The sequence below is a fragment of the Hemitrygon akajei genome, chromosome 9 (genome assembly GCF_048418815.1).
Source record: "Hemitrygon akajei chromosome 9, sHemAka1.3, whole genome shotgun sequence".
In the NCBI taxonomy this organism is placed as follows: Eukaryota; Metazoa; Chordata; class Chondrichthyes; order Myliobatiformes; family Dasyatidae; genus Hemitrygon; species Hemitrygon akajei.
The window spans coordinates 153,919,294-153,944,681 of record NC_133132.1 but is presented as its reverse complement, the minus strand read 5'-3'; the positions used below and the strand labels follow the sequence as shown (position 1 = coordinate 153,944,681).

The window sequence follows — 25,388 nt, the reverse complement described above, 5'->3', positions numbered from 1 at the left end:
TCCGTAGGCCTCCCATCCCATGATCCTTTCCCTTCTCTAGCTCTGTATCCCTTTTGCCAATCACCTGTCTGGCTCTCAGCTTCACCCCACCTGCTCCGGTCTTCTATCATTTCGCATTTTCCCCTCCCCCTCCTACTTTCAAATCTCTTACTATCTGTCCTTTCAGTTAGTCTTGACGAAGGGTCTTGGCCTGAAACGTCGACTGTGCTTCTCCCTATAGATGCTGCCTGGCCTGCTGTGTTCCACCAGCATTTTGTGTGCGTTGCTTGAATTTCCAGCATCTGCAGATTTCCTCGTGTTTGCCTTAAAAAAAGCTTCAGACTTTAATAATCTGAAATGAAATCAGAAGGTGTGGAAAATACTTCTCCAGAATAGAAAGAAAGAAACAAGTTATCATTTCAGCTTAATAATTTTTTTTGGTCAGTGGTGGCAATCCTTGCATCTTGCCATTCTCAAAGAACCAAAACACTCTTTGCACTATTGCAAAGGATTTTCCTGGCATGTGTGTAATGGAATGCGGTATAGCTATGCATATCCTTTTTAAAATTCAAAACAGATGAGCTGTGCTTCAAGTTCAAGAGCAGTAAACAACATCACAAATGATACCAATATTGGTTTATTATTATCAAAACTGAGTAATAAAGGGACCAAGTTAACACTGTAGGACTATTCACCAAGAAATGTATTATGGAATTATTCTATGATTACTGTACATTTTAGATTGAGACACAGAATAAATAACCTCCGTTTGTACAGTGTCTTAGACATCTTCAGAAGACCCAAGAGCATTTTGTAAGCAATTGGTTGTTAAATTGCAGTTATCTTTCATTGCAAATTGGATTATTGGTTGTACCAGAGAGAGCAAGTAGTGTATTTAAAAACTAAAATGCTATTTACTATCCTAACCAGTACTAAGTTCCGTTCATGCGTCACCCACATTAGCTCCCAGTTAAATAACCAACCACTCCTTTGCACATTAATGATTCTGATAAAGTGGCATCAGGACTGCCTAAGTATTCCTTTGGGAAGGTCATATGCCTTGACATCTGTGCATGTGCATGTGGCTCCGTTAAATTTTCAGAACCAGAATCAAAATTAGGTTCATTATGATTGCATGTAGTGAAATTTGTTTTGTGGCAGCAGTATGACGCAAGACATTAAAACATTTCATAACATTCTTGGAATGTTTCACAATGTTAAAGACACTATACAAATGGCAGTTGCTGAGAAAAATTGTAAACTTTGTACCTTTCAGCACTTGATAATGCAACATAGCAATACACTGCAAACTAACTCTACTCGACAGATGGACTGATGCATTCCGAACAGTTGAATTCATCTGCACTACTTATGTTTGATTCTTTGAGCCAAAGCTTTCAGATTTTGAGGAGAGCCCCAGAGAGTACCAAATATAATCTTCTCATTTCTCAGCGATTCTTCTTGCGACAGTTCCCTCCCTGAAACTACATTTTTAATGGCTCTAACAACTTGTGAAGATCCCTTGACGTACTCATTCAGCCAATTGTGAGCCTCCTTAAGGGAACTCTCCTCATCCGGGGATTCTAAAATTTCATCAACCAGCCCAATATTCTGTGCCGTTTCAGGATCCACATGCTGGGCACTGCTCAACAGTTTAAGAGCATTCCGATATCCAATCAGTTTAATCAGCCTAGTAGCTCCGCCCCATCCTGGCACCAATCCCATGAGCTTGTGAACAAAGCGAATCTCACTTCCTGGCGTCATGAGCCTGTTAAAACAAGCAAATGTAAACGTGAGTCAATCAGCTCCTAGCAGAGCACCTGCTGGTTACAGAGAGCATAAAGCATAAAAGAAACATTAAATCTAGTTTTAAATTTCAGAGCCATCTTCTCACTAAAGGGAATATAGGTGGCCCGTTTTTCGAACATTCACTTCACGACATCTCGCTGTTACAAAAGACCTACATTAGTACCTGTTTTCGCTAACCGAAGAGGATTTTCGCTTTTACAAAAAAAAGATGCCCGCTTTATCCGTGTGTTTACCCCGAGAAAGACTACCATGAGCGTGAAGCCTTGTGCCTGCAGTTGTGTGTGCATGCACGTACGTGCCTATACGTGTACATGCTTACGCATGTACGTGCCAATTTTTTTTCTCCAGATCTATTTTGGCTTGCTATCTTCCCAATTTTGATAAGTGAAACTACACTGTACATACAATATTTCTACTTTATATAGGCTGTATATTTATCATATCATTCCTGCTTTTACTATATGTGTTATTTTAGGTTTTGTGTTACTTGGTATGATTTGGTAGGTTATTTTTTGTGTCTGGGAATGCTCAAAAAATTTTCCCATATAAATAATGGTAATTGCTTCTTCGCTTTACGACATTTTGGCTTACAAACGGTTTCATAGGAACGCTCTACTTTCGGAGAGCGGGGGAATCCTGTAACAAAACTTTTCTATATGGAACAGAGCTGTAAGCCATACACCACTGATGAAAGAACATAATAAACTATTCATTTAGCAGAAGTATTACTTTTAAGAAAGCTAATCGACCCCTCATGAAAGTGCTGGTAAATAATTCTGTGCATCAGTAATGTAGGATCATTATGTGCCAAGTCATAAGACATAGACAATCATGGCCCCATGACCATGACTGCACTTGGCAAATTTTTTTCTACCAAAGAGGTTTACCATTGCCTTCTTCTGGGAAGTGTCTTTACAAGACGGGTTACCCCAGGCATCATCAACTCTCTTCATAGAAACATAGAAAATAGGTGCAGGAGTAGGCCATTCGGCCCTTCGAGCCTGCACCGCCATTCAGTATGATCATGGCTGATCATCCAACTCAGAACCCTGTACCTGCTTTCTCTCCATACCCCATGATCCCTTTAGCCACAAGGGCAATATCTAACTTCCTCTTAAATATAGCCAATGAACCGGCCTCAACTGTTTCCTGTGGCAGAGAATTCCACAGATTCACCACTCTCTGTGTGAAGAAGTTTGTCCTCATCTCAGTCCTAAAAAGCTTCCCCTTTATCCTTAAACTGTGACCCCTCGTTCTGGACTTCCCCAACATTGGAAACAATCTTCCTGCATCTAGCCTGTCCAATCCCTTTAGAGTTTTATACGTTTCAATAAGATCCCCCCTCAATCTTCTAAATTCCACTGAGTATAAGCCTGGTCGATCAAGTCTTTCTTCATATGAAAGTCCTGCCATCCCAGGAATTAATCTGGTGAACCTTCTCTGTACTCCCTCTATGGCAAGAATGTCTTTCCTCAGATTAGGGGACCAAAACTGCACACAATATTCTAGATTCGGTCTCACCAAGGCCTTGTACAACTGCAGTAGACCCTCCCTGCTCCTGTACTCAAATCCTTTTGCTATGAATGCCAACATACCATTTGCCTTTTTCACCGCCTGCTGTACCTGCATGCCCACCTTCAATGACTGGTGTACAATAACACCCAGGTCTCGTTGCACCTCCCCTTTTCCTAATCGGCCACCGTTCAGATAATAATCTGCTTTCCTGTTCTTGCAACCAAAGTGGATGACCTCACATTTATCCACATTAAATTGCATCTGCCATGAATTTGCCCACTCACCTAACCTATCCAAGTCACCCTGCATCCTCTTAGCATCCTCCTCACAGCTAACACCACTGCCCAGCTTCGTGTCATCCGCAAACTTGGAGATGCTGCATTTAATTCCCTCGTCTAAATCATTAATATATATTGTAAACAACTGGGGTCCCAGCACTGAGCCTTGTGGTACCCCACTAGTCACTGCCTGCCATTCTGAAAAGGTCCCGTTTACTCCCACTCTCTGCTTCCTGTCTGCCAACCAATTCTCTATCCGCATCAATACCATACCCCCAATACCATGTGCTTTAAGTTTGCACACTAATCTCCTGTGTGGGACCTTGTCAAAAGCCTTTTGAAAATCTAAATATACCACATCAACTGGCTCTCTCCTATCCACTCTACTAGTTACATCTTCAAAAAATTCTTTAAGATTCGTCAGACATGATTTTCCTTTCACAAATCCATGCTGACTTTGTCTGATGATTTCACCTCTTTCCAAATGTGCTGTTATCACATCTTTGATGACCGACTCTAGCATTTTCCCCACCACCGATGTCAGACTAACCGGTCTATAATTCCCCGGTTTTTCTCTCCCTCCTTTTTTAAAAAGTGGGGTTACATTAGCCACCCTCCAATCCTCAGGAACTAATTCAGAATCTAAGGAGTTTTGAAAAATTATCACTAATGCATCCACTATTTCTTGGGCTACTTCCTTAAGCACTCTGGGATGCAGACCAACTGGCCCTGGGGATTTATCTGCCTTTAATCCCTTCAATTTACCTAACACCACTTCCCTACTAACATGTATTTCCCTCAGTTCCTCCATCTCACTAGACCCTCAGTCCCCTACTATTTCCGGAAGATTATTTATGTCCTCCTTAGTGAAGACAGAACCAAAGTAGTTATTCAATTGGTCTGCCATGTCCTTGTTCCCCATGATCAATTCACCTGTTTCTGACTGTAAGGGACCTACATTTGTCTTGACCAATCTTTTTCTTTTCACTTATCTATAAAAGCTTTTACAGTCAGTTTTTATGTTCCCTGCCAGCTTTCTTTCATAAATGAGATGGTCTGCCTGGCACAAGCTATTGCATAACTAGGATTTGTGATATGCACCACCTGCTCCAAAGTCTTCACATGACCCTGATCGGGGGAACAAGCAGGTGCTACACCTTGTCCAAGGGTGACCTGCAGGCTAGCAGAGGGACAAAACGCCTTCCGCCTCCTTTTGCAGAGATTTATCTCCACCCCGCCACCCTGAGTAATACCGCAAGGAGCAGATAAGGTGATGCTGATTTAAAAGTGAATCAGCACTGGGAACAACTTTCCTGTTCTTTGAAATAATGGATGAAAGTCAGGACCCAAGTCCTTAGTTTCAGGATGCATCTGAAAGACAGTGCAGCATTTCCCTAGTATCACATCAGAGTCCCAGGTTTTATACTACAGTTCATCCCACAAATTTCTGACTGAAATCTGTAAATGCCATGTACTTAGCCACAGCTGTAAGCAGAATTGAATCTGGGGCACCTTTTTAAAAAAAAACAAAATGCAATTGATTGCATTATCTCTCTGAAATACACACACACACACACACACACAGACACACCCCCCCCTACAGAAATAGGCTCAGCCTATCAAGTATACTCTGCCATCAATCTGCCCTCAACCCCATTCTCCCGCCTTCTCCCTGTAACCTTTGATGCCTTTACTAATCAAGAACCTATCAACCTCCACTTTAAATATACCCAATAACTTGGCATCCAAATTCACCTGTAGCAATGAATTCCAGATTCACCACAATCTGGCTAAAGAAATCCACCAAATTTCTGTTCCTTCTACTTGTGGCTGCACCCTCTGGCTCTAGGGTCTCCCACTAGTGGAAACATCCTCTTCCATATACTCTACCTAGCCTTTCAATATTTGGTAGGTTTCAATGAGATCCCCTTTCATTCTTCTGAACTCCAGTGAGTACAGGCTGAGAGCCATCAAATGCTCCTCATACATTAATTCCCTGGATTGTTCTTGTAAACCTTGTTCTGGACCTTCTCCAATGTTAGCACATCATTTCTTTGATGCAAGATCCAAAAAGTTAGTTTTAATCATAAAAAATATCAAATTAAATAACAATAATGTATCTGTTTTTCCAAACTGCTAGATAATCAACAATAGACACATTCAACTCTCTCCTAAGTTTGGAAAGCTGGTTTCTATATCTGCATTGAGCTATTAAGATAGATCACAGAATTATGATCATGCAGTATTTTTGTTTACAATAATGTTAGTGAGTCCCACACGTTTTATAATGTTATTGCAATTTTAGTGTCAAAACTCATGACATACTTCTAAGCAGTCTTTTCCAGCTGCAATGACTTTAATGGAAGATCAATTTTGCTTTTTATTAACTGAATTTACTTAACCATGGTGCAAGGGTAACCAAATTCACCACTACATTTACCTTGCTACAAATCAATAAGACTTTTATGTAATGAGCTACTCACTGTTCTGCATGCACAACTGTCCACCTTAATGGTGAACCTTTTTACTGACTGGTGATAAACACTGAACATTTACAAACCAGTGAAATTTTCCACTGGTCAGTTTTTGTCTCCTCCTTAGAAACACAGAAAACCTACAGCACACAATACGGGCCCTTTGGCCCACAAAGCTGTGCCAAACATCTACTTCCTTTAGAAACTACCAAGGGTTACCTATAGCCCTCTATTTTTCTAAGCTCCATGCACCTATCCAGGAGACTCTTAAAAGACCCTATTGTTTCCACCTCCACCACCACTGCCAGCAGCCCATTCCACACACTCACCACTCTCTGCGTAAAAAAAACTTACCCCTGACATCTCCCCGTACCTACTTCCAAGCACCTTAAAACTGTGCCCTCTCATGTTAGCCATAATGCCCTCTCGTGTTATTCTTTCCACCAAAAAACAAAACTATCTGGGTAACCTAAGACTAGAAAAAGAACACATTTTAAATTCATATTTACACAAATTTTATTGTTATGGATTTCCCATCCAATTCTACCCAATATTCATCCTTTTTGTAAAACCTTAACAATTCCCATTAACTTAATAACTGAAGAACACAAGTTTATGATGAGTGGGGAATATCTAAAGAGCTGAGAGGCAACTTTTCCCCCCTGCCCCCCCAACACAGTGTCGTGGGTTAATGGTACAAGTGGTCAGAGGAGGTGATCACAGTGTTTAAAAAGGTGAACAGGGAAAGAACATAGCCCAATTCTGTGCTGTATAACTTTATGGCCTTCTAAGATACAGTTATGTAACATCTTGCAGCTGGCCATTAAAACACATCACAATCAATGAAGGTCTTCTTTTTATCACTGTGATCTTTGATGTCAACCTTTAGAAAACAGTCTTGGTTTAATGTTTCATCCAGATACTGAGATCTGGGACACTGCAGCATATTCTCAGAACTGCACTCACTGATGACTCAGCCCAAATTTACTTCTGCTCAAATTTCAGAAGCAGGACCTGAAATGCATCATTCAGAGTCAGGCAAAGGTTTAACTAACCAAATCAGTAATCTACACAAGTAACAAGAAACCATTGTGCAGTCATCTGCATCCAGTTCACGTTGGGTATACAGAGAGAATAGGGATTTGCTCTATTTGTCACATGTGCATTGGAACATCGAAACATACAGCAAAACGCGTCATTTCATCAATAACCAACAAGTATGAATATCTGCTGGGGGGCAGCCTGCAAGCATTGCTGTGCCTCTGGCACCAACATAGTATGCCCAAAGCTCACTAATCCAAATTTGTACATCTTTGGAATGTGGGAAGGCAATACAAATCCCTTACAGGCAGTGCCCGGAACTGAACCCTAATCGCTGGCACCATAATAACGCTACACTAACCACTATGTTACCATCCTGTGCTAATCACTACGTTACTGTGCCACCCCTGACCTGATGTAGTTTAGATCAAATAAATCAAAATTTAAAAAACACTGAATAGTTTGTGCCCAAAGTTAATACAAAAAACACTTTATTTCAGCATGGTTTCCTCTTCACCTCATCCCAAAATTTCTACCCGACTCTTGCCAAAGTACCAACAAGGTAGAATGGCCAGAGGAGCACGTACAGAAGTTGCTGACCAGGTAGATCTCAACAGAAAAGACAAAAGCCATTAGGAGAGAAACATGATTTTATCCTTAAGCTAACTGCACTATATAACAATGATGGCGCATTGTATTCCATTTCCAAAATACAATACCAAATACAATGTTCAATAAACAGCCTCTATTTTGGTACACACTCATCAAGATCCAAAATCTACACAATAGTAAACACAAGAGCTTCTGCAGATGCTGGAAATCCAGAGCAACACACACAAAATGCTGGAACTCAGCAAGTCAGGCAGCATCCACGGAGATAACTAAACCTTCAATGTTTTGGGCAGAGATGCAAAGGGGAAGCAGCCAGAATAAGGTGGGGAGAGGGGAAGGAGTAGAAGCTAGAAGGTGATATGCAAAGCCAGGAGGGTGGAGGAAGGCAGATTAAATAAGAAGCTTGGTGATAGGTGGAAAAGGTAAAGAACTGGAGAGAAAGCAATGTAATAGGAGCGGAACATGGACCATAGGAGAAAGGAAAGGAGGAGGAGCACTGGGGGAGGCGATAAGACAGGTGAGAAAAAGCAGCAAGAGTAGGCAATTGAAGAATAGGGAAGGGGGGGGAACATTGTATATTCGTCCCTCCCCACTAATCTCACTCCTGGGACTTAACCCTACAAGTAGAAGAAATGCTACATCTGTCCATTCAGAGCCCCAAACAGTCCTTCCAGGCAAGGCAACACTTCACCTATGAATCTGTTGGGGTTTTCTACTATATCCAGTGCTCCGAATGCAACCTTGAGACCCAGCATAGTTTAGTCTTTGTCAAGCAACTTTACTCCATCAACAAAAGCAGGATTTCCCAGTGGCCAACCATTTTAATACCAATCCCCATTCCATGGCTTCCTCTACTGCCATGAGGAGGCTACTCTCAGGTTGGAGGAGCAATGCATCATATTCCTTCCGAGTAGTTTCCAATCTGATGGCATGAACATCAACTTATCCATCTTATGATAATTTCTTCCCCTCCCTCTTCCTTAGACCACAAGATAAAGGAACAGAATTGGATCATTTAGCCCATCGAGTCTGCTCCACCATTTCATCATGGCTGATCCAATTTTCCACCCAGCCCCAATTTCCTGCCTTCTTCCCATATCCCCCTCCTGCCCTGACCAATCAATAATCTATCAACTTTTGCCTTAAATGGGTAATCATGGGAGATTTTAACATGCAAGTCGAATGGGAAAAATCAGGTTATAAATGGATCTCAAGAGAGTGAGCCTGTTGAAAGCCTAAGAGATAGCTTTTTAGAGCAGTTTGTCGTTGAGCCTACTAAGGGATCAGCAATACTGAGATGATTAGGGAGCTTAAGGTAAAAGAACCCTTAGGAACCAGTGATCACAATATGATTGAGTTCAACTTGATATCTGATAGGGAGAAAGTAAAGTCTGATGTAGCAGTATTTCAGTGGAGTAAGAGAAATTACAGTGGGATGAGAGAGGAGTTGGCCGAAGTAAATTGGAAGGAGCTGCTGGCAGGGATGTCAGCACAGCAGCAATGGCGTGCATTTCTGGGAAAAATGAGGAAGGTGCAGGACATGAGTATTCCAAAAATGAAGAAATATTCAAATGGTAAATTAGTACAACCATGGCTGACAAGGAAAGTCAAAGCCATTGAAAAAGCAAAAGAAATGGCATACAACAAAGCAAAAATTAGTGGGAAGATAGAGCATTGGGAAGTTTTTAAAACCTACAGAGAGCAACTAAATAAAAATCATTAGAAGGGAAAAGATGAAATATGAAAGCAAACTAGCAAATAATATCAAAGTGGATAGTACAAGTTTTTTTCTATTAAGTTAATAATAAAGGAAAAATGAGAGTGGATATAGGACCGCTAGAAAACGAGACAGGAGAAATAATAACTGGGGACAAGGAGATGGCTGATGAACTAAATGAGTATTTTGCGACAGTCTTCACTGTGGAAGACACTAGCAGTACACCTCATGTTGTAGTGTGTGAAGGAAGAGAAGGGGGTGCAGTTACGTTAGAAGAGAGAAGGTGCTCAAAAAGCTGAAAGATCTAAAGGTACATAAGTCACCCAGACCAGAGGAACTGCATCCTAGGATTCTGAAAGAGGTAGTGTTAGAGATTGTGGTGGCATTAGAAACAACCTTTCAAAAATCACTGGACTCTGGCATAATGCCAGAGAATTGGAAAATTGCAAATGTTACTCCACTATTTTAAGGAGGAAGACACAGAAAGTAAATTATAGACCAGTTAGCCTGACCTCAGTGGTTGGGAAGATGTTAGAGTCAATTGCTAAGAATGAGGTGATAGAGTACTTGGTGAAACAGGACAAGATAGGACAAAGTCAGCATGGTTTTCTTAAGGGAAAATCCTGCCTGACGAACCTGTTGGAATTCTGAGGAGATTACAAGTAGGATAGATAAAGGGGATGCAGTGGATGTTGTAAATTTGGACTTTCAGAAGGCCTTTGACAAGGTACCACACATGAGGCTGCTTACCAAGTTAAGATCCCATGGTATTACAGGAAAGTTACTAACATGGTTAGAGCATTGGCTGATTGGTAGGAGGCAGCGAGTGGGAATAAAAGGATTATTTTCTGGTTGGCTGTCAGTGATTAGTGGTATTCCGCAGGGATTGGTGTTGGGACCACTTCTTTTTATGCTGTATATAAATGATCTAGATGATGGAATAGATGGCTTTATTGCCAAGTTTGCAGATGATATGAAGATTGGTGGAGGGACAGGTAGTGTTGAGGAAACAGGTAGGATGTAGAAGGACTTAAGACAAATTATGAAAATGGGCAAGAAAGTGGCAAATGAAATACAATGTTGGAAAATGCACAGTCATGCACTTCGTTAGTACAAATAAATGTGTGGACTATTTTCTTAATGGGGAGAAAATCCAGGAATCTGAGATGCAGAGGGACTTGTGAGTCCTTGTGCAGAACATCCTGAAGGTTGGGTCGGTAGGGAGGCAAATGCCATGTTAACCATTTCAAGAGGTCTAGAATACAAGATTAAGGATGTGAAGCAGAGGCTTTATAAGGCACTGGTGAGACCTCACCTTGAGTATTGTGAACAGTTTTGGGCCCCTCATCTTAGAAAAGATGTGCTGGCATTAGTGAGATCCACAGGTTCACAAGGATGATTCCAGGAATGAAAGGGGTATCATATGAGGAACATGTGATGGATCTGGGTCCGTACTTGCTGGAATTCAGAAGGACGAGGGGGAGATCTCATTGAAACCTTTTGCATGTTCCAAGTCCTAGACAGAGTAGAGATGGAAAGGATGTTTCCCATGGTGGAGAGTCTAGGATAAGAGGGCACAGCCTCAGGCTAGAGGGGCACCCTTTCAAAATAGAGATGTGGAAAAATTTCTTTAGCCAAAGTGTGGTGAATTCGTGGAATGCGTTGCCCCATGCAGCTGTGGAGGCCAGGTCGTTGGGTGTACTTAAAGCAGAGATTGATAGGTTCTTGAATGGACATAGCATCAAAGGTTACGGGGAGAAGGCTGGGAATTGGGGACGAGGAGGAGAAAAAAAAAGGATCAGCCATGATTGAATGGTAGAGCAGACTCGATGGGCCAGATGGCCTAATTCTGCTCCTATGTGTTATGATCTTATCATCTAAATATACATAAATACTTGGCCTCCACGGCTGCCTGTGGCAAAGAATTCCACAGATTCACCACTCTCTAGCTAAAGAAATTCCTCATCTCAGTTCTGAAAGGATACCACTCTATTCTGGGGTTGTGTCTTCTGCTCTTCAGACTCTTCCACCATAAGAAACATACTTTCCACTTCCACTCTATCAAGACCTTTCATCATTCAATAGGGTTTCAATGAGAGCACCCCTTATTCTTCTGACATCTAGTGAATACATGCCTAGAGCCATCAAACCCTCTTCGTATGTCAAGCCATTCAAGCCTGGAATCATTTTCACGAACCTCCTTTGACCCTTTCCAGTTTTGCCATATCCTTTCTAAGATGAGCAGTCCAAAACTGCTCATAATACTCCAAGTGAGGCCTCACCAATGTTTCTCCAATTTCCTAGCCTGGCTATCCTCTTTTTTCTATTTTCTATCTTTTTCTATTTACCTCACCTGCCTATCACACCTATAAAAAGGTGCCCTTTCTCCTTGTTCTCCCATAGACATTCTCCTCTCTAATCAGATTATTTCTCCTTCAGCCCTTTAACTTTTTCACCTTCTCACTTCATTCCCCTCCGTCCCCATGCACCTGGCTTCACCTTATCTTCCCACCACCTTCTTATTCTGGTATCTTTCCCCTTCCTTTCTAGTCCTGATGAAGGGTTTCAGCCCAAAAACATCGATGGTTTATTCATTTCCATAGATGTTGCCTAACCTGCTGAGGTCCTCCAGCATTTTATGTATTACTCCGGATTTCTAGAATCTGCATAATCTCTTCTGTCTACCCACTTGTTGTATTTTTGACCAATATCCCTCATTTAATGTTCCTATTAAAACCTCTATGTTGTTACTCTTTATGATGTTATTCTTCCCGTTGTTGAATTTTCTTCCACTCCTACAATCCTTTCGAACCCTATACTTCAAGGGATTTGAGCGCATGTGCACACTCATTCCCTGCACCACATAATGGACCCCAAACTGTGATGTGTCACCTTCCACAATACCTGTCATTTTGATCTACACAAAAAGTTTGCACAATTGGTAAACAGGACAGCAAAACTTTTTACAGATCTCCATATTTTAATTTCAAAGTATTCTGTCAACGCAGCTTCTTTTACAAGATCTCTGTATAAAATAAGCTCACCTAAATTGTCTAGCTGCTGGATCTCAAAAATATATCTTACTTTTTTGAAAATAATTGCTATAGGCAGTCAGCAATTGACAATATGACATCGCCTTCCACTTGCTTCAATTACAAAACCAGCAAAGTTATAAAAACAAACACAGAAATCTTATGGCATAGGAGCCTTTCAGCTTCTTGTGCTAGCTTCCTATCAGCTTTCTCTCACAACTGCCTATTTTTCTCCAAGATGAAGAACACCAGCTTGTCAATTTAAACTGGAATCTGGGGAATCATGAAAGAATTCATCAAACATTTCTACCAAATAGTATGGTATTAGTATCCTAGTTCAAGAGTAAAAAGCCCAAAAGGATTTTTGAAATTTGCTTTTACAATTAAAAGTATTGGAGCAGTAATTCAGTTAGCCAATGTAGTTGATGCTCCATACTACCAAGTTAGAAAATGTACAAGTTGCTTTTCACTTTTACTTCCTGAGGGCACTATTGAATATTCCTCCCCCCCCCCCCCCTCCACTTACCTGAAATCACAGGCTGTAGCTACTTCTGCTCCTCCTCCTAGTGCCTTCCCTTGAACTAAAGCGACACTGATCAGAGGTAGTCTGCACTGGGAATGTTAGAAAGGTTAATAGACTTCTGAGCCATCAGCGTCCAAAATCAACTGAGCACAAAAATATAACTTTCCAGAGTGCAATAATTTTGTTTTATATCCTGTTTAAGACAGCAGGATAAAGAATTACTGAAATACAAGGCCACAAAAATTAAATTTAAAGTTTATTCACAATTAAAGTAAGCTTTTAGTAAACACAAAGTACACTGCAGATGCTGTGGTCAAATCAAGACATACAAACAAGCTGGATGAACTCAGCAGGTTGGGCCAGTGTCCAGGTCCCTCCCCCCACCTTCTTTATGGGGACCCTGCCCCCTCTTTCTTCAGTCCTGACAAAGGGTCTCAGCCCAAAACATTGACTGCTCATTTCAACGGATGCTGCCCGACCCGCTGAGTTCATCCAGCTTGTTTGTATGTGTTAAAGCAAGCTTTTGTTGTACACAATTTTACATATCAGAGTCCTTGCTCTCATCTGAAAAGAAAAAACTTAGGAAGTCAAGAGAATAGTTACTGTATTACATATGGTTAACTGGGGAGACAGGCAATTAAATTAGGTGAGAAGCCGATGAGACAGGGAGTCAAGGAATCCGAAAACCAAGGGATTTCACATTTGAGTTCTACATGCACATACAGAAAATCTAATTACAGAAACAGTTGGCTGAAACAGAAGAAAATTTGACATTCGAAAAATACACTCTTTAGAACTTCCACTGAACTTGTTCAAGAACCTTTGGCTCAAGTTGTCTGTCTATCTGGAGATACAGTGCAAGAGAGACTGTACTAGCAGTGCTGACCTGTAATCCAACTGTTTAACTCTAATCACAGGACAATTTACAATGACCGATTAACACAACAACCAGTACGCCTTTGGACTGTGGGAAGAAATCAGCGTGTCCAGTGGAAACCCACATGCACATAGGAAGAAAGTACCAATTTTTTTAAAAACAGAAGATGGGGAAATTGAACTCCGAACTCCAAACCTTGAGCTGTAAAAGTATCACGCTAACTGCTACGCTACTCCGGCAACAGAATAAACTAAGCCAAGTGGAGTCCCAAGACTGGCTGGTTTAATTAAAAAGCTTCAAGATTTCAATTTCATACAACTTCAAATAAAACCTATAACTCAGAATTGCAAAAGTCAACAAAACTATCAACTATGCTATTTTTAATAATTTCAGTACCTCAGAAGTCTTGTCAAGGTGTTCTGCATGAACATGTACATATTCAATCCGTCCTGGAAGAAAATTGCAAATGCTTTCATTTCTGACTAATACGAGTCAGAATTTTGCTAAATTTTATTGCCACTTACTTTGTACCGTTCGTTTATAAAGTCACTAAACTACTCACAAAATTAGTATGACTAAAGTTTGCAAGGCAATATCCATCACTAATTTTTCTAAAGTGAATGTTGACCAGAAATAGCAGAACCACGTTTTAAATATTTTAGCCCAAATTTTCCATTCATTGCATTAAGCATTATCAAAAATTACGTAAGTGATGGGCGAGCATTTTTGTCTACAAATATCAAGACTGTTCAAAAAGCAATTATTTTTGAAAATACTTATCCAATACTTGTAATAAAATAAAATACAATCCATACTTAATAAAAATGTTAACTAGTTCTTATATTACACCATATTTTTGTATTAGCGACTTTCAACAGAATAATGACACATACAGGTAGTCCCCAGGGGTTACGAACAAGTTCCATTCCTGAGTCCATCTAAGTCGGATTTGTATGCAAGTCGAAACAAGTACATCTGGTATTATTTAGTGTCAGTTAGTCAAATGTTTATATTTTACCTTTTTATGCATATAAAACACTTAAGGAACATATGTATTCCAATAATTAAACCACTGCATTGCTTAGTAATAACTGTAGCTTTCATCGGGGCAGGGCGTTTCACATGCTCCATTATTCTCACTTTATCCTTTAAAATTGTTCCGATTGTTGACGGACTGTAGCCTAACGCTTTTCCAATGACCGATGACGTTTCATCTCTTTCCAACGCTTTATTATTTCCACTTTATTTTCAATTGCGATCGCTTCCCATCAATGGAACAGAAACACTGTGGGCGGCAGGTCCCAACCTCCGCCGGGTCCTTAGGACCACAGCACTGAATTCCTTGGGTCCTAAAGTCCACCGCACTGAGACAGGTTAAATGGGACAATTGGGGGTTGTGCTGCATTTGGGTACCTACTGTATTTGATCCTCCACCATATTCCTTGTGGGAATTTAAACTAGAGGTGGCAGTGTTTTTGTTTTATGAAGTCGAGTTGTGAGCTCAACATCAACCCAGCACGGATGGTACAGGAGTCACTGGATCGACATCAACCCAGCACGGGAGCGGTCTGTCATTGGATCAAACTCGGGAACCTCTGTTCTCGAGCCTGGTGCTAATCTCACTGTGCCACCAGCTGACCGGAACGGGGTGGAGGGGGGCCAGGGTCAGGGTGAATCTTGCTAAGAAAAATTTAAGCCAAATACAAAGTTACACACAACACAGTGTCAACGGCAACGACTTAAAATGGCGGACGATATCGTGATCTGACTTAAAATGGTGGACGGCATTCTCCTTCCTTGGTTCGTAAGTACGAGTTGTCTGTAAGTCGGACGTTTGTAACTCAGGGACTACCTGTAATTCAGAGGGTAACTATTCTTCATGGTGTTATACTTAGAAATATCAAATTGAAATATAGTAAGGTAATAGGCAAATACACTGTATATAGCAAATGCGGTTTTAACGTAAGCAGATGTTATGTCACACATTTTGAAAAAAAGGGTTTGAAACATATCCTGAAGCTTTAAATTCTCCAGACAGCCAAGAATGAGGCAATTCTGGATGCAAGGATGGGAAAATCACTCTTTACAATCTCTTTCTTCTCACTCCCACACAAGTAATTGGAAGCAAACAAATAATGAATCTTTAAATGGCCATTCACTTACCTCAGGGTTTAATATTGACTTTACTGCTCTCAAATCAGAGCCAGAGCAAAATGTATTATTTGCACCTCGTAAAATAAGACCTTTCCCGTTAGTCCAATGCTCCAATTCTTCTACTCTATCTCGGAATTCCAACATCATTGTCCCTAATAAAAGAAAACAACTTTCTCAGAACATTAAAATTATGTCAAAAATATGACTGAGGATTATAAGACTGTTAGAGCAACGAATGCTTTCAAACTTCCCTGCCAATTCTACCACTTTGTAATTAACTTTACACCAAGACAATCCAAGCTACTAGGATGGTGGGATTTATCAGATATCAACCATACCAACTTCTCTGGTATTGTTTTGACTAATCTTTAGTTCTTCATTTCCCCATTCTCACCATTGCCTCGATTCCCTAATATACTTGGCAGCTATTGTGTGTCTTTTTCAATGAAGATAAATGCAAAATATTGCACCTTTATTCCCAACAGGGTGGACAATCAGTGTGCAAAAGCTAACAAACTGGAAATAAAAGAATTAATAATCATAATAATATGAACAGCATATCCATTTCCCCCAGTAGTAATATCTACAACCGGTATCACCCCAAAATTGATACACAACAGCATTAAACAATTACCTACACAGCAATATATATGTAAATCTTCATAAAGCCACAGTATTAAACACAAATAGTCTAGATGTTCCTAGCAATTGGGAGATATGCCTGTACTTCAGGTTTTACCAGCTAGAGCTGAGAAAAAATAAAAATAAACAATAAAAATCAAGGACATTAGATGAAGAGTCCTTGAAAGTGAGTTTACAGGTTGTGGGAACAGTTCAGTGGTGGGGCATGTGAAATTATTAATTTCTAACAAAATTGAGCTTACATTTTTTGATTCAACTTACAGGCTTGCATGGGTTTGTAGGCTTATATGGCTAAGGTTAGAATTTTGTAAAAGCATGGTAACACTGTCAAACCAACTGCTTTACCCTCTAACTAAATGAAAATATCAACCACCTGAAATGTAAATTGTTTCTCTCTTCACAAAACTGAGTACTCACAGAAGTTTCTGTATTGTGTTATGAAAAATCTAATTGACATGCATGATTAAAAAAGACAGCTGCATCAAATTAGATATGAATATTGCAAATTATAATTAAGTCAATTGCCTTCAGCATTATACTGACAATTTGAAAATATGCAACACAATTTTGCATATCACATTAAAAATGTGTCCTCTCAAGCTACTTACACAAATCAGCATTTTCAAAGTTTTTAGTTAACTTTGTGGCATGAAGCACAAATGCTGGAAATAAATCAGTAATATTTCTTGAGAGATACAGAGCTCTCTTTTACTCCACCTTCCGAAATCTATGCTGTTTAAACTAATTGGCTTGAGTTTTCAAATTGTTGTCAAATTTAATTCTAAAAGAGATTATTCTGAACCTCTGACACTGCTCTCACTGCAGTGACATCAATAACTTTTCTGACAATGATCTTAAAAGCTCATTAATGAATTAAGTGGAGAATGCCACAGTGTGCAGACTGCTCCAAGTGTCTGGGGTTGTACACTTACCTACGCAGAGTCAGAAAATTAAAAGGAAGTATGTAGTGAATTTACCTGTCAGTTGGCTTATGCACTACCCACACTCATCCAAAATCTGCATCACACCACAAAACACTTCCTCCTCCCTTCCCTTTCCCCAAGGGTATACCAACATTTTATGGCTCAGCTGGACTGAATGATCAAAGGCCACAAGGCAGAACAGACCAGATCACAAGAGACACATAGGCTGTTAAGTTATTTTTAATTCACTCTTCTGATCTAAAACAGTTCATATAGATTTAACTAAAATAAATTTAAACACTTTAGGTTACTTGAAATAAAATAAACAAAGCTCTAACCTTTGAAAACAACTGGAAACCCCATTCAAGTGAATGGGATTCTGCTACAGTGTCTTGAAAAAGTATTCAACCCCAAAACTACAAGGGGTGATTGATAGGTTCATGGCCTAAAGAAGGAGGCGTCAATTTCAGAAAACCTAGCACATTTATTTTTCAACATAGTCCCCTCCTACATTTACACACTTAGTCCAGCGGTCTTGGACTATTGGAGTATAAAAGTTGCATTGTTTGCTGTGTAACCAAAACTATGTAGTCAGCTTTGAATTTGCTATTTGCTATGCATGTATCCAATTTAGTAGGGGAATGAAAGCTTAAGAATGTAGAAGATAATGGGGTGTTAATGAGAGGTAGCTAAGAGATGTAGATTAGAACATGATTAAGTCAATGGGTAGAAACAATAGTGGCGGATGTACTTGTGATACGCAACTGTAGACCCATTGGATATGCTAATGCAACTAAACCAGGAGATTTCAATAGAAAATACTGTGTACAAGGATGGGGGTGGGGGGGGGGGGGGGAATCAGCGGCTAGCTCAATGACTGTCTCAGCTTTGATTTGCAAATTAAAGTTTAACCCTTCTTGAAGAATCTTCTGCGTCTCCTGGTCATTTGTGGGGCACGAGAAACCACGACAGGACCTCCAGAAATTGTCCATAGCAGGGGTGATTGATAAGTTCGTGGCCTAAGGTAGAAGGCGACAAGAGCAGTATAACGGAGATAGCGTCATGCTATGGAGATGCTTTTCAGCAGCAGATACTGGAAATCTGGTCAGGATTGATGAGAAGATGAACTCTGCTAAATACAGAGAGATCCTGGGTAAAAACCTGCCAGAAAGCTTAAACTGGGGAGGAAGCCAGTCTTTCAGCTCGACAAGAACCCGAAGCAGACTGCCAGGGCAACCATGGAGTGGCTTCAAATGAAGAAAAGTGAATGGTCCAGTCAGAGTCATGACCTTAACCTCATCAAATATCTCTGGCAAGACCTCAAGATTGTTGCCCACCCATCACTCCCCAACTAACCTAGTGCACTTTGAGCAATGTTGCAAGAAGGAATGGGCAAATCTTGTCCCATCATGTTGCGCAAAGCTTATAGAAACTTATCTAAAAACTGCTTAATAGCTGCAAAAGGTGGTTCAACTAAGTACTGAGCAAAGGGGGATGAATATTTTTGAACTGCTGATATTTCAGTTTTTGTATTTGTAGTTTTCCCTTTTTTTGGGGTTCTACTGTGGAAAAAGGAGCATGTGATTCACAAATAAAAATACTCAGTTTAATTGATCAAAATCCATGGCTTGCAATATTCACTTATGTGATCAAAGGGCTGGGGGCTGAATACACTGTATGTAAACCAGTCAGCTCTGGTGTAAAGTTGAAAGGCTAAATGTGAAATACACATGTTCATTCATGTTTCACTTGCTGATTCAATGGCAGAGTAAATTATCAGAACCTTGAACACACTTCCGATTTCCATATTCCAATGTGTAGGGACAAATTGCAGAAACTAGCAGACCGAGAAGACTAAGAGGGAAAAAAGTAACATCCATTATGTCGGTATTGTTACGTACCCCGTAACTGGGTCACTTACCAGCAAAGATAGAGAGGTCCGTTGAAGTCTGATGGTACTATTTTTAAAAGTATTTATTGATAAAGGGGCACAAAAATAAGATTAATGCAAACATACAGATAATATACGTCATCAGTACTAAATCTAAAAGCGCGGGTATAATAATAATCAATAAGAAATAGCTCTATCGTTGTCTAGGGGATAATGTATTGTCCAATGGAAATATAACAGTCACTGTTAGTTCGTTCAAGCTGCAGCGTTTTGGGTTTAAGAGAGACGGTTTTAAACTTGCCCAGGTCTTTTATGATGCCAATCCTTTGAGTCAGGGGAGTTGATTTCCCCGTTGCTAGCTAAAAGCCGTTTTCCGTGGTTCCAGCCACCAGTCCCAGGCAACGGAACTGAACGCACGTGGCCTCCTTCAAATGGCTTCCCTCTATTACGGGATCGCTAGCGTTTCTTCTGGTGCGTCTGAGGGGCTGTTCCTACTTTTATCCTGACTTGCAGGGTCGTAGATGTCAATCAGGTTGGGGTGATGCAATCTCTTTCTCACCCAGCCCACTTTGCCCGAGGGCATTCACGTAGCATAGTATTTCAATCCACAAAGGTGTCTCAAGCGACAATGGCCATGTCCCATAGCTTTACATCGCCGGGGAACGAGGCATTCTGCACGTCTCTCTCTCATTTCCTGGGTCCCCTGACCCAACCCAATAGTGATCTTGCGATTCTCACAAAGGAGGGGGCTGCAGGCATAACAGTATTTCAATGGAATAGAGGAAATAACAATGGCATGAGAAGGGAACTGGACAAGGGTGACTGGAAAGGGACATTTGCAGGAAGGACAGCAGAGCAGCAATGGCTGAAGTTTCTGCGAAAAAATTAGGGATGTGCAATATATTCCAAATAAGAAGAAATTTCCAAAGGAAAGAAGGACACTAACATGACTGACAAGTGAAGTCAGAGCCAAAGTAAAAGCAAAAGAGAGGGAATACAAGGAAGCCAGAGCTGGGGGGAAGATAGAGGATTGGGGAGCTTTTAAAAACGTGCAGAAGGAAACTAAGAAGGTCATTCGGAAGGAAAAGATGAATTATGAGAGGAAGTTGGCGACTAGTATCAAAGAAGATCCTAAAAGCTTTTTTAAAAAAGTATATAAAGGGTAAAAGAGAGTAGAGGGTAGATATAGGGCCAATACAAAATGACGCTGGAAATATTGTAATGAGGGACGCAGAGATGGCAGAGGAACTGAATGAGGATTTTGCAACAGTCTTCACAGTGGAAGACATCTGCAGTATACCGGACACTCAAAAGTGTCAGGGAAGTGAAGTTTATGCAGCGAAAATTACAACTGAGAAGGTGCTCAGGAAGCTTATTCGTCCGAGGGTGGATAAATCTCCTGGACCTGATGGAATGCACTCTCGGGTTCTGAAGGAAGTAGCTGGAGAGATTGCAGAGGCATTAATAATGATCTTTCAAGAATCGATAGATTCTGGCATCATACCAGATGACTGGAAAATTGCAAATGTTACTCCACCATTTAAGAAGGGTGGGAGGCAGCAGAAAGAGAATTATAGACCTGTTAGCCTGACATCAGTGGTTGCGAAGTTGTTGGAATCAATTGTTAGGGATAAGATTACAGAGTACCTGAAGAGACATGACAAGATAGGTCAAAGCCAGCATAGTTTCCTTACAGGGAAGTTACTAGGACAGGTGGAGCATTGGCTGGTCAGCAGAAAACAGGGAGCGAGAATAAAAGGATCCTATTCTGGCTGGCTGCTGGTTACCAGTGAAGTTCCACAGGGTTGGATGTTGGGACCGCTACGTTTTACAATGTATGTCAATGACTTGGATTACGGTATTAATGGATTTGTGGCTAAATTGCTGATGATACAAAGATAGGTGGAGGAATGGGCAGTGTTGAGGAAACAGAGAGCCTGCAGAGAGACTTCAATAGATTGGGGGAATGGGCAAATAAGTGGCAAATGAAATACAATGTTGGAAAGTGTATGGTCATGCACTTTGGTAGAATAAATAAATGGGCAGACTATTACTTAGATGGGGAGAGAATTCAAAATGCAGAGATGCAAAGGGACTTGGGAGTCCTTATGCAAGATTAACCTCCATGTTGAGTTGGTTGTGAAGAAGGTGAATGCAATGCTGGCATTCATTTCTAGAGGTATAGAATATAAGAGCAGGGATGTGATGTTGAGGCTCTATAAAGCACTCGTGAGACCACACTTGGAGTATTGTGTACAGTTTGGGCTCCTTATTTTAGAAAGGATATACTCTCATTTGAGAGGGTTCAGAGAAGATTCATGAGAACGATTCCTGAGAACGATTCCAGGATTAAAAGGGTTACCGTATGAGGAACGACTGGCAGATCTTGGGCTGTATTCCCTGGAGTTCAGGAGAATGAGGGGGGAGCTCATAGAAACCTTACAAAAGTTAAAAGGCCTGAACAGATTAGATATGGTAAAGTTATTTCCCATGGTAGGGGTGTCTAGGACAAGAGGGCACTACTTCAGGATTAAGGACATCCTTTTAGAACTGATCTGTGGAGAAATTACTTCAGTCAGAGGGTGGTAAATCTGTGGAATTTGTTGCCACGAGCAGCTGTGGATGCCAAGTCATTGGGTGTATTTAAGGCATAGATAGATAGGTTCTTGATTAGCCAGGGCATCAGAGGGAATGGGGTGAAAGCAGGGGAGTGGGGTTGACTGGAAGAATTGGATCAGCCCATGATTGAATGGTGCAGCAGACTGGACGGGCTGAATAGCCTACTTCTGCTCCCATATCTTCTGGTCTTATTCCATCTATGATCTTCCCTGAACTACCAACCAGTGATACGTTTTGGTTCATTAATATTCAAGGCAAACAATTCTATAAACAGACATGTAGACCTTCATCCTATTTATGAGCCAATGCCACAATACCAGTCAACAATAAGATTTCTTCCCTATATCACAATTGAGTTTCCATAATGATGACCAATTAGCTGATTGATACGTATACAAGAGCCTAGCATTGGAGGACATACCACAATTAACAACACACTGATGATGTCTCCTCAAATGGTGAGGAAACAACTCAACCCAACCAATATCTACCTCATTAAGCTACAGAACTTGCATTTCCCATTCTATTCAATAGAACACTGGACTGTTTTTTTTACATGTTGATATAATACTTTACTTGGAAGAATTGAGGTGCTAACCTACCTTATTTATCTAAAAAACAATATTCTGATAAATAGCCTGTGCTCATCACCTGAAAATAAAAATAGCATACCTGAAAATGCATTCATTCGATCAGGGTGATTTATGATCATGGTGGCAATCCCATTTTGATCTTTCTGCAGATCAACAGATCCACCACGGAGCTGCTCGAGTTTTCCCTTGATATCATCTTCATTTACTCTGTAGACAGACGTATATGTGGACAAGCTCCTCTGTCGCAGTATTTGGTTCCTCAGGCTGCACAACGCACACTTATAGATGCACAGCAAAGCCATTTCACCTCAATGCTGAAATAAGTAAATAATAAATATCAGTTCCTTTCACAAGATTGTTCACGTATTCCCCCTCCATTTTACAGTCCCCAAACAACAAATTACAGCTTAAAAAAAAATCAGACACTTTATTTGGGGCAACATACAAAATGTTTCAATGTTCCAGGCCAAGACCCTTCTTCAGGACTGGACTATTTCCTTGGGACAATCATTTGTATCCAATTCTACATGGAATACTTGGGTCATATATATTTTCAACCATGTAGTTACACCAAATATTCAAGAATAATTGGCATATAGGATTTTCTGCAGAATATTACCTGTTTAAATGATGGATATTATATATATTCAAATTGCAGTGCCTATTCCCTGAATAACTTGGAACAAATTAAACTATACAGATCATACACCCTTTTGTATCTGTGATGCAAAGCACTGAACCTTAAAAGAAATGAGTTGGGGGGTGGGGGAGAAGTATTTCAGAGATATAGATACATATACACACACACAAATAAAAAATCACAACATAGAGTGATATTCGACCCAACTCTGATATTCAAACTAAACACAGAAAACCTTAGTTGAAGAGTACCACTCAAATTAACATGCAATGGTATTACAAAAACATTGCACCAACATGCTGTACAGCAAACTATCTATAACCAGCATCACATGCAGAAATGCTGAGTAAAATGCTGCCATGAGCCATTTTAAACTCCAGGACAAAGGACACCTGACTACTGAATGCCTGTCAGTCTAATGCTGCCCAAAATAGGATTAGCAGAAAGCCTCTGTAATCTGAACAGGAATGAAGCTAGCTGAAATAGTCTGAAAAATGTTCACCAACCAGGGTTCAATCTTTTTTGCTGTACTTCGCTAAGCAAAAATAGAATCATAGAATTCCATACCTTATCAAATGACAATACATATGCATTGTGGAACTGAAACATTCCTCCCATTCATTTCTTTTCAGGTTAAAGGTTTTGCATTACAGATACAAAAAGGTGTATGATCTGTATAATCTAATCTGTTCCAAGTTATTCAGGGAATAGGCACTGCAATTTCTCTGGAATCCCCAAAAGAGAACTCTTACTGTTGCTTGCTTTTAAGAATCTCAATTTTTAAAAAAACAAGGTTCCACATCAAGTAAGGATATTTTTCAAAAAGCCAAATAAAATGTATCAGCTGAAAACTTGAAAAACAATTAAGAAGTTAGAAGTACTCAGAAGGGTGGCTTCTGTGAAAAATAAAAAGGGTTAATATCATCAGTGAAAGTGAAAGAACAAGACACTGAGAATCTGCAAGAGCATACCAGAAGTACACAGTAGGTCAGTCAGCATTAATTAATGTCACACTTTGAGGAGTGTTTGATGGTCCTGAGCCTCTACTTCCAGAAATTTAGAAGGAAAGGGGACCTCACTGAAGCTCATCGAATATTGAAGGGCCTAGATAGAGTGGATGTGGAGAGAATGTTTCCTATCGTGGGTGGAATCTAGGACCAGGCAGCCCAACTTCAGAATAGTGGGCCGTCCATTTAGAACAGATCAGGAGAAATTTCTTTAGCCAGAGAGTGATGAATCTGCGGAATTTGTTACACCCAGGTCATTGGGTGTATTTAAGATGGAGGTTGATAGGTTCTTGATTAGTCAGGGCATGAAAGGTTAAATGGAGAAGGCAGGGGAATGTGTTTGAGTGGGAAATTGAATCAGCCGGATCAATCAGCGTGTGATTGTCAAGCTGAGATCAGACTGTGAGCTGGATGGAGCATTAAAGTGTCAGGTGAGGAGAAGCTCAGAATTACTCTCGGGGACTGAAGAGGGATGTTCTGCAAAGCAGTTAACAAATCAGCATTTGTTTTCCCTGTTTTAGAGTCCACGTTGAATACTGAATGCAATTCAGTAAACTGGGGGAAAAGAAACTGCAAGTGAATTGCTACTTCAGCAGGAAGAACCATGTGGGACCCTGGACAGCAGGAAGGGAAAAGGTAAAAGGGCAGGTGGTTCGAGGGAAGAGGTTGGTGGAGATGGAAGAGCAATTCAGGGGGAGCTTTGAAATGCTGGAAGGGAAGAGAGGGGAAGATGTAGCAGGTAACTAAACTGTGGAAGAGTGCAGAAATCACAGGAAAATGATCCACTGAATGTGGAGGCTGCAGTGATAGGAAGGTGAGGGTAAAGGAAATCCTAACTACTCCAACTGGGGTATAAAAGCTCAAGTGAGAACGGAAGTGCCAGAAATACATAAAGTGTTCAAAAGAGAGGTGAGAGTGGATATTGGACCACTGGAAAATGATGCTGGAGAGGTAGTAATGGTGGAGAATGAAACAACAGACAAACTGAATAAGTATTTTGCAACATTCTTCTTTGTGGAAGACACTAGCAGTATCGTGGAAGTTCCAGGTTTCGGGGGTATT

At 40.5% G+C, this 25,388-nt stretch overlaps 1 protein-coding gene across 2 annotated transcripts in view; it reads right to left on the bottom strand.

Annotated features, from left to right (window-relative positions):
• Window positions 1–600: 600 nt before the first annotated feature.
• echdc1 (enoyl CoA hydratase domain containing 1) overlaps window positions 601–25,388 on the bottom strand; it is a 31,770-nt gene continuing 6,982 nt past the window's right edge. Inside the window, exons 2-6 of one of the 2 annotated variants that reach the window (XM_073057334.1) lie at window positions 22,759–22,993; window positions 16,021–16,163; window positions 14,254–14,306; window positions 12,984–13,064; window positions 601–1,747 (exon numbers count right to left, since the gene is read on the bottom strand). In XM_073057334.1, coding sequence (XP_072913435.1) covers window positions 1,345–1,747; window positions 12,984–13,064; window positions 14,254–14,306; window positions 16,021–16,163; window positions 22,759–22,981 — 903 coding nt within the window. In that variant the 5' untranslated portion in view covers window positions 22,982–22,993 and the 3' untranslated portion in view covers window positions 601–1,344. Of the gene's footprint in view, window positions 1,748–12,983; window positions 13,070–14,253; window positions 14,307–16,020; window positions 16,164–22,758; window positions 22,994–25,388 lie in introns of both variants that reach the window. The other variant, XM_073057335.1, reaches the window with a different exon arrangement.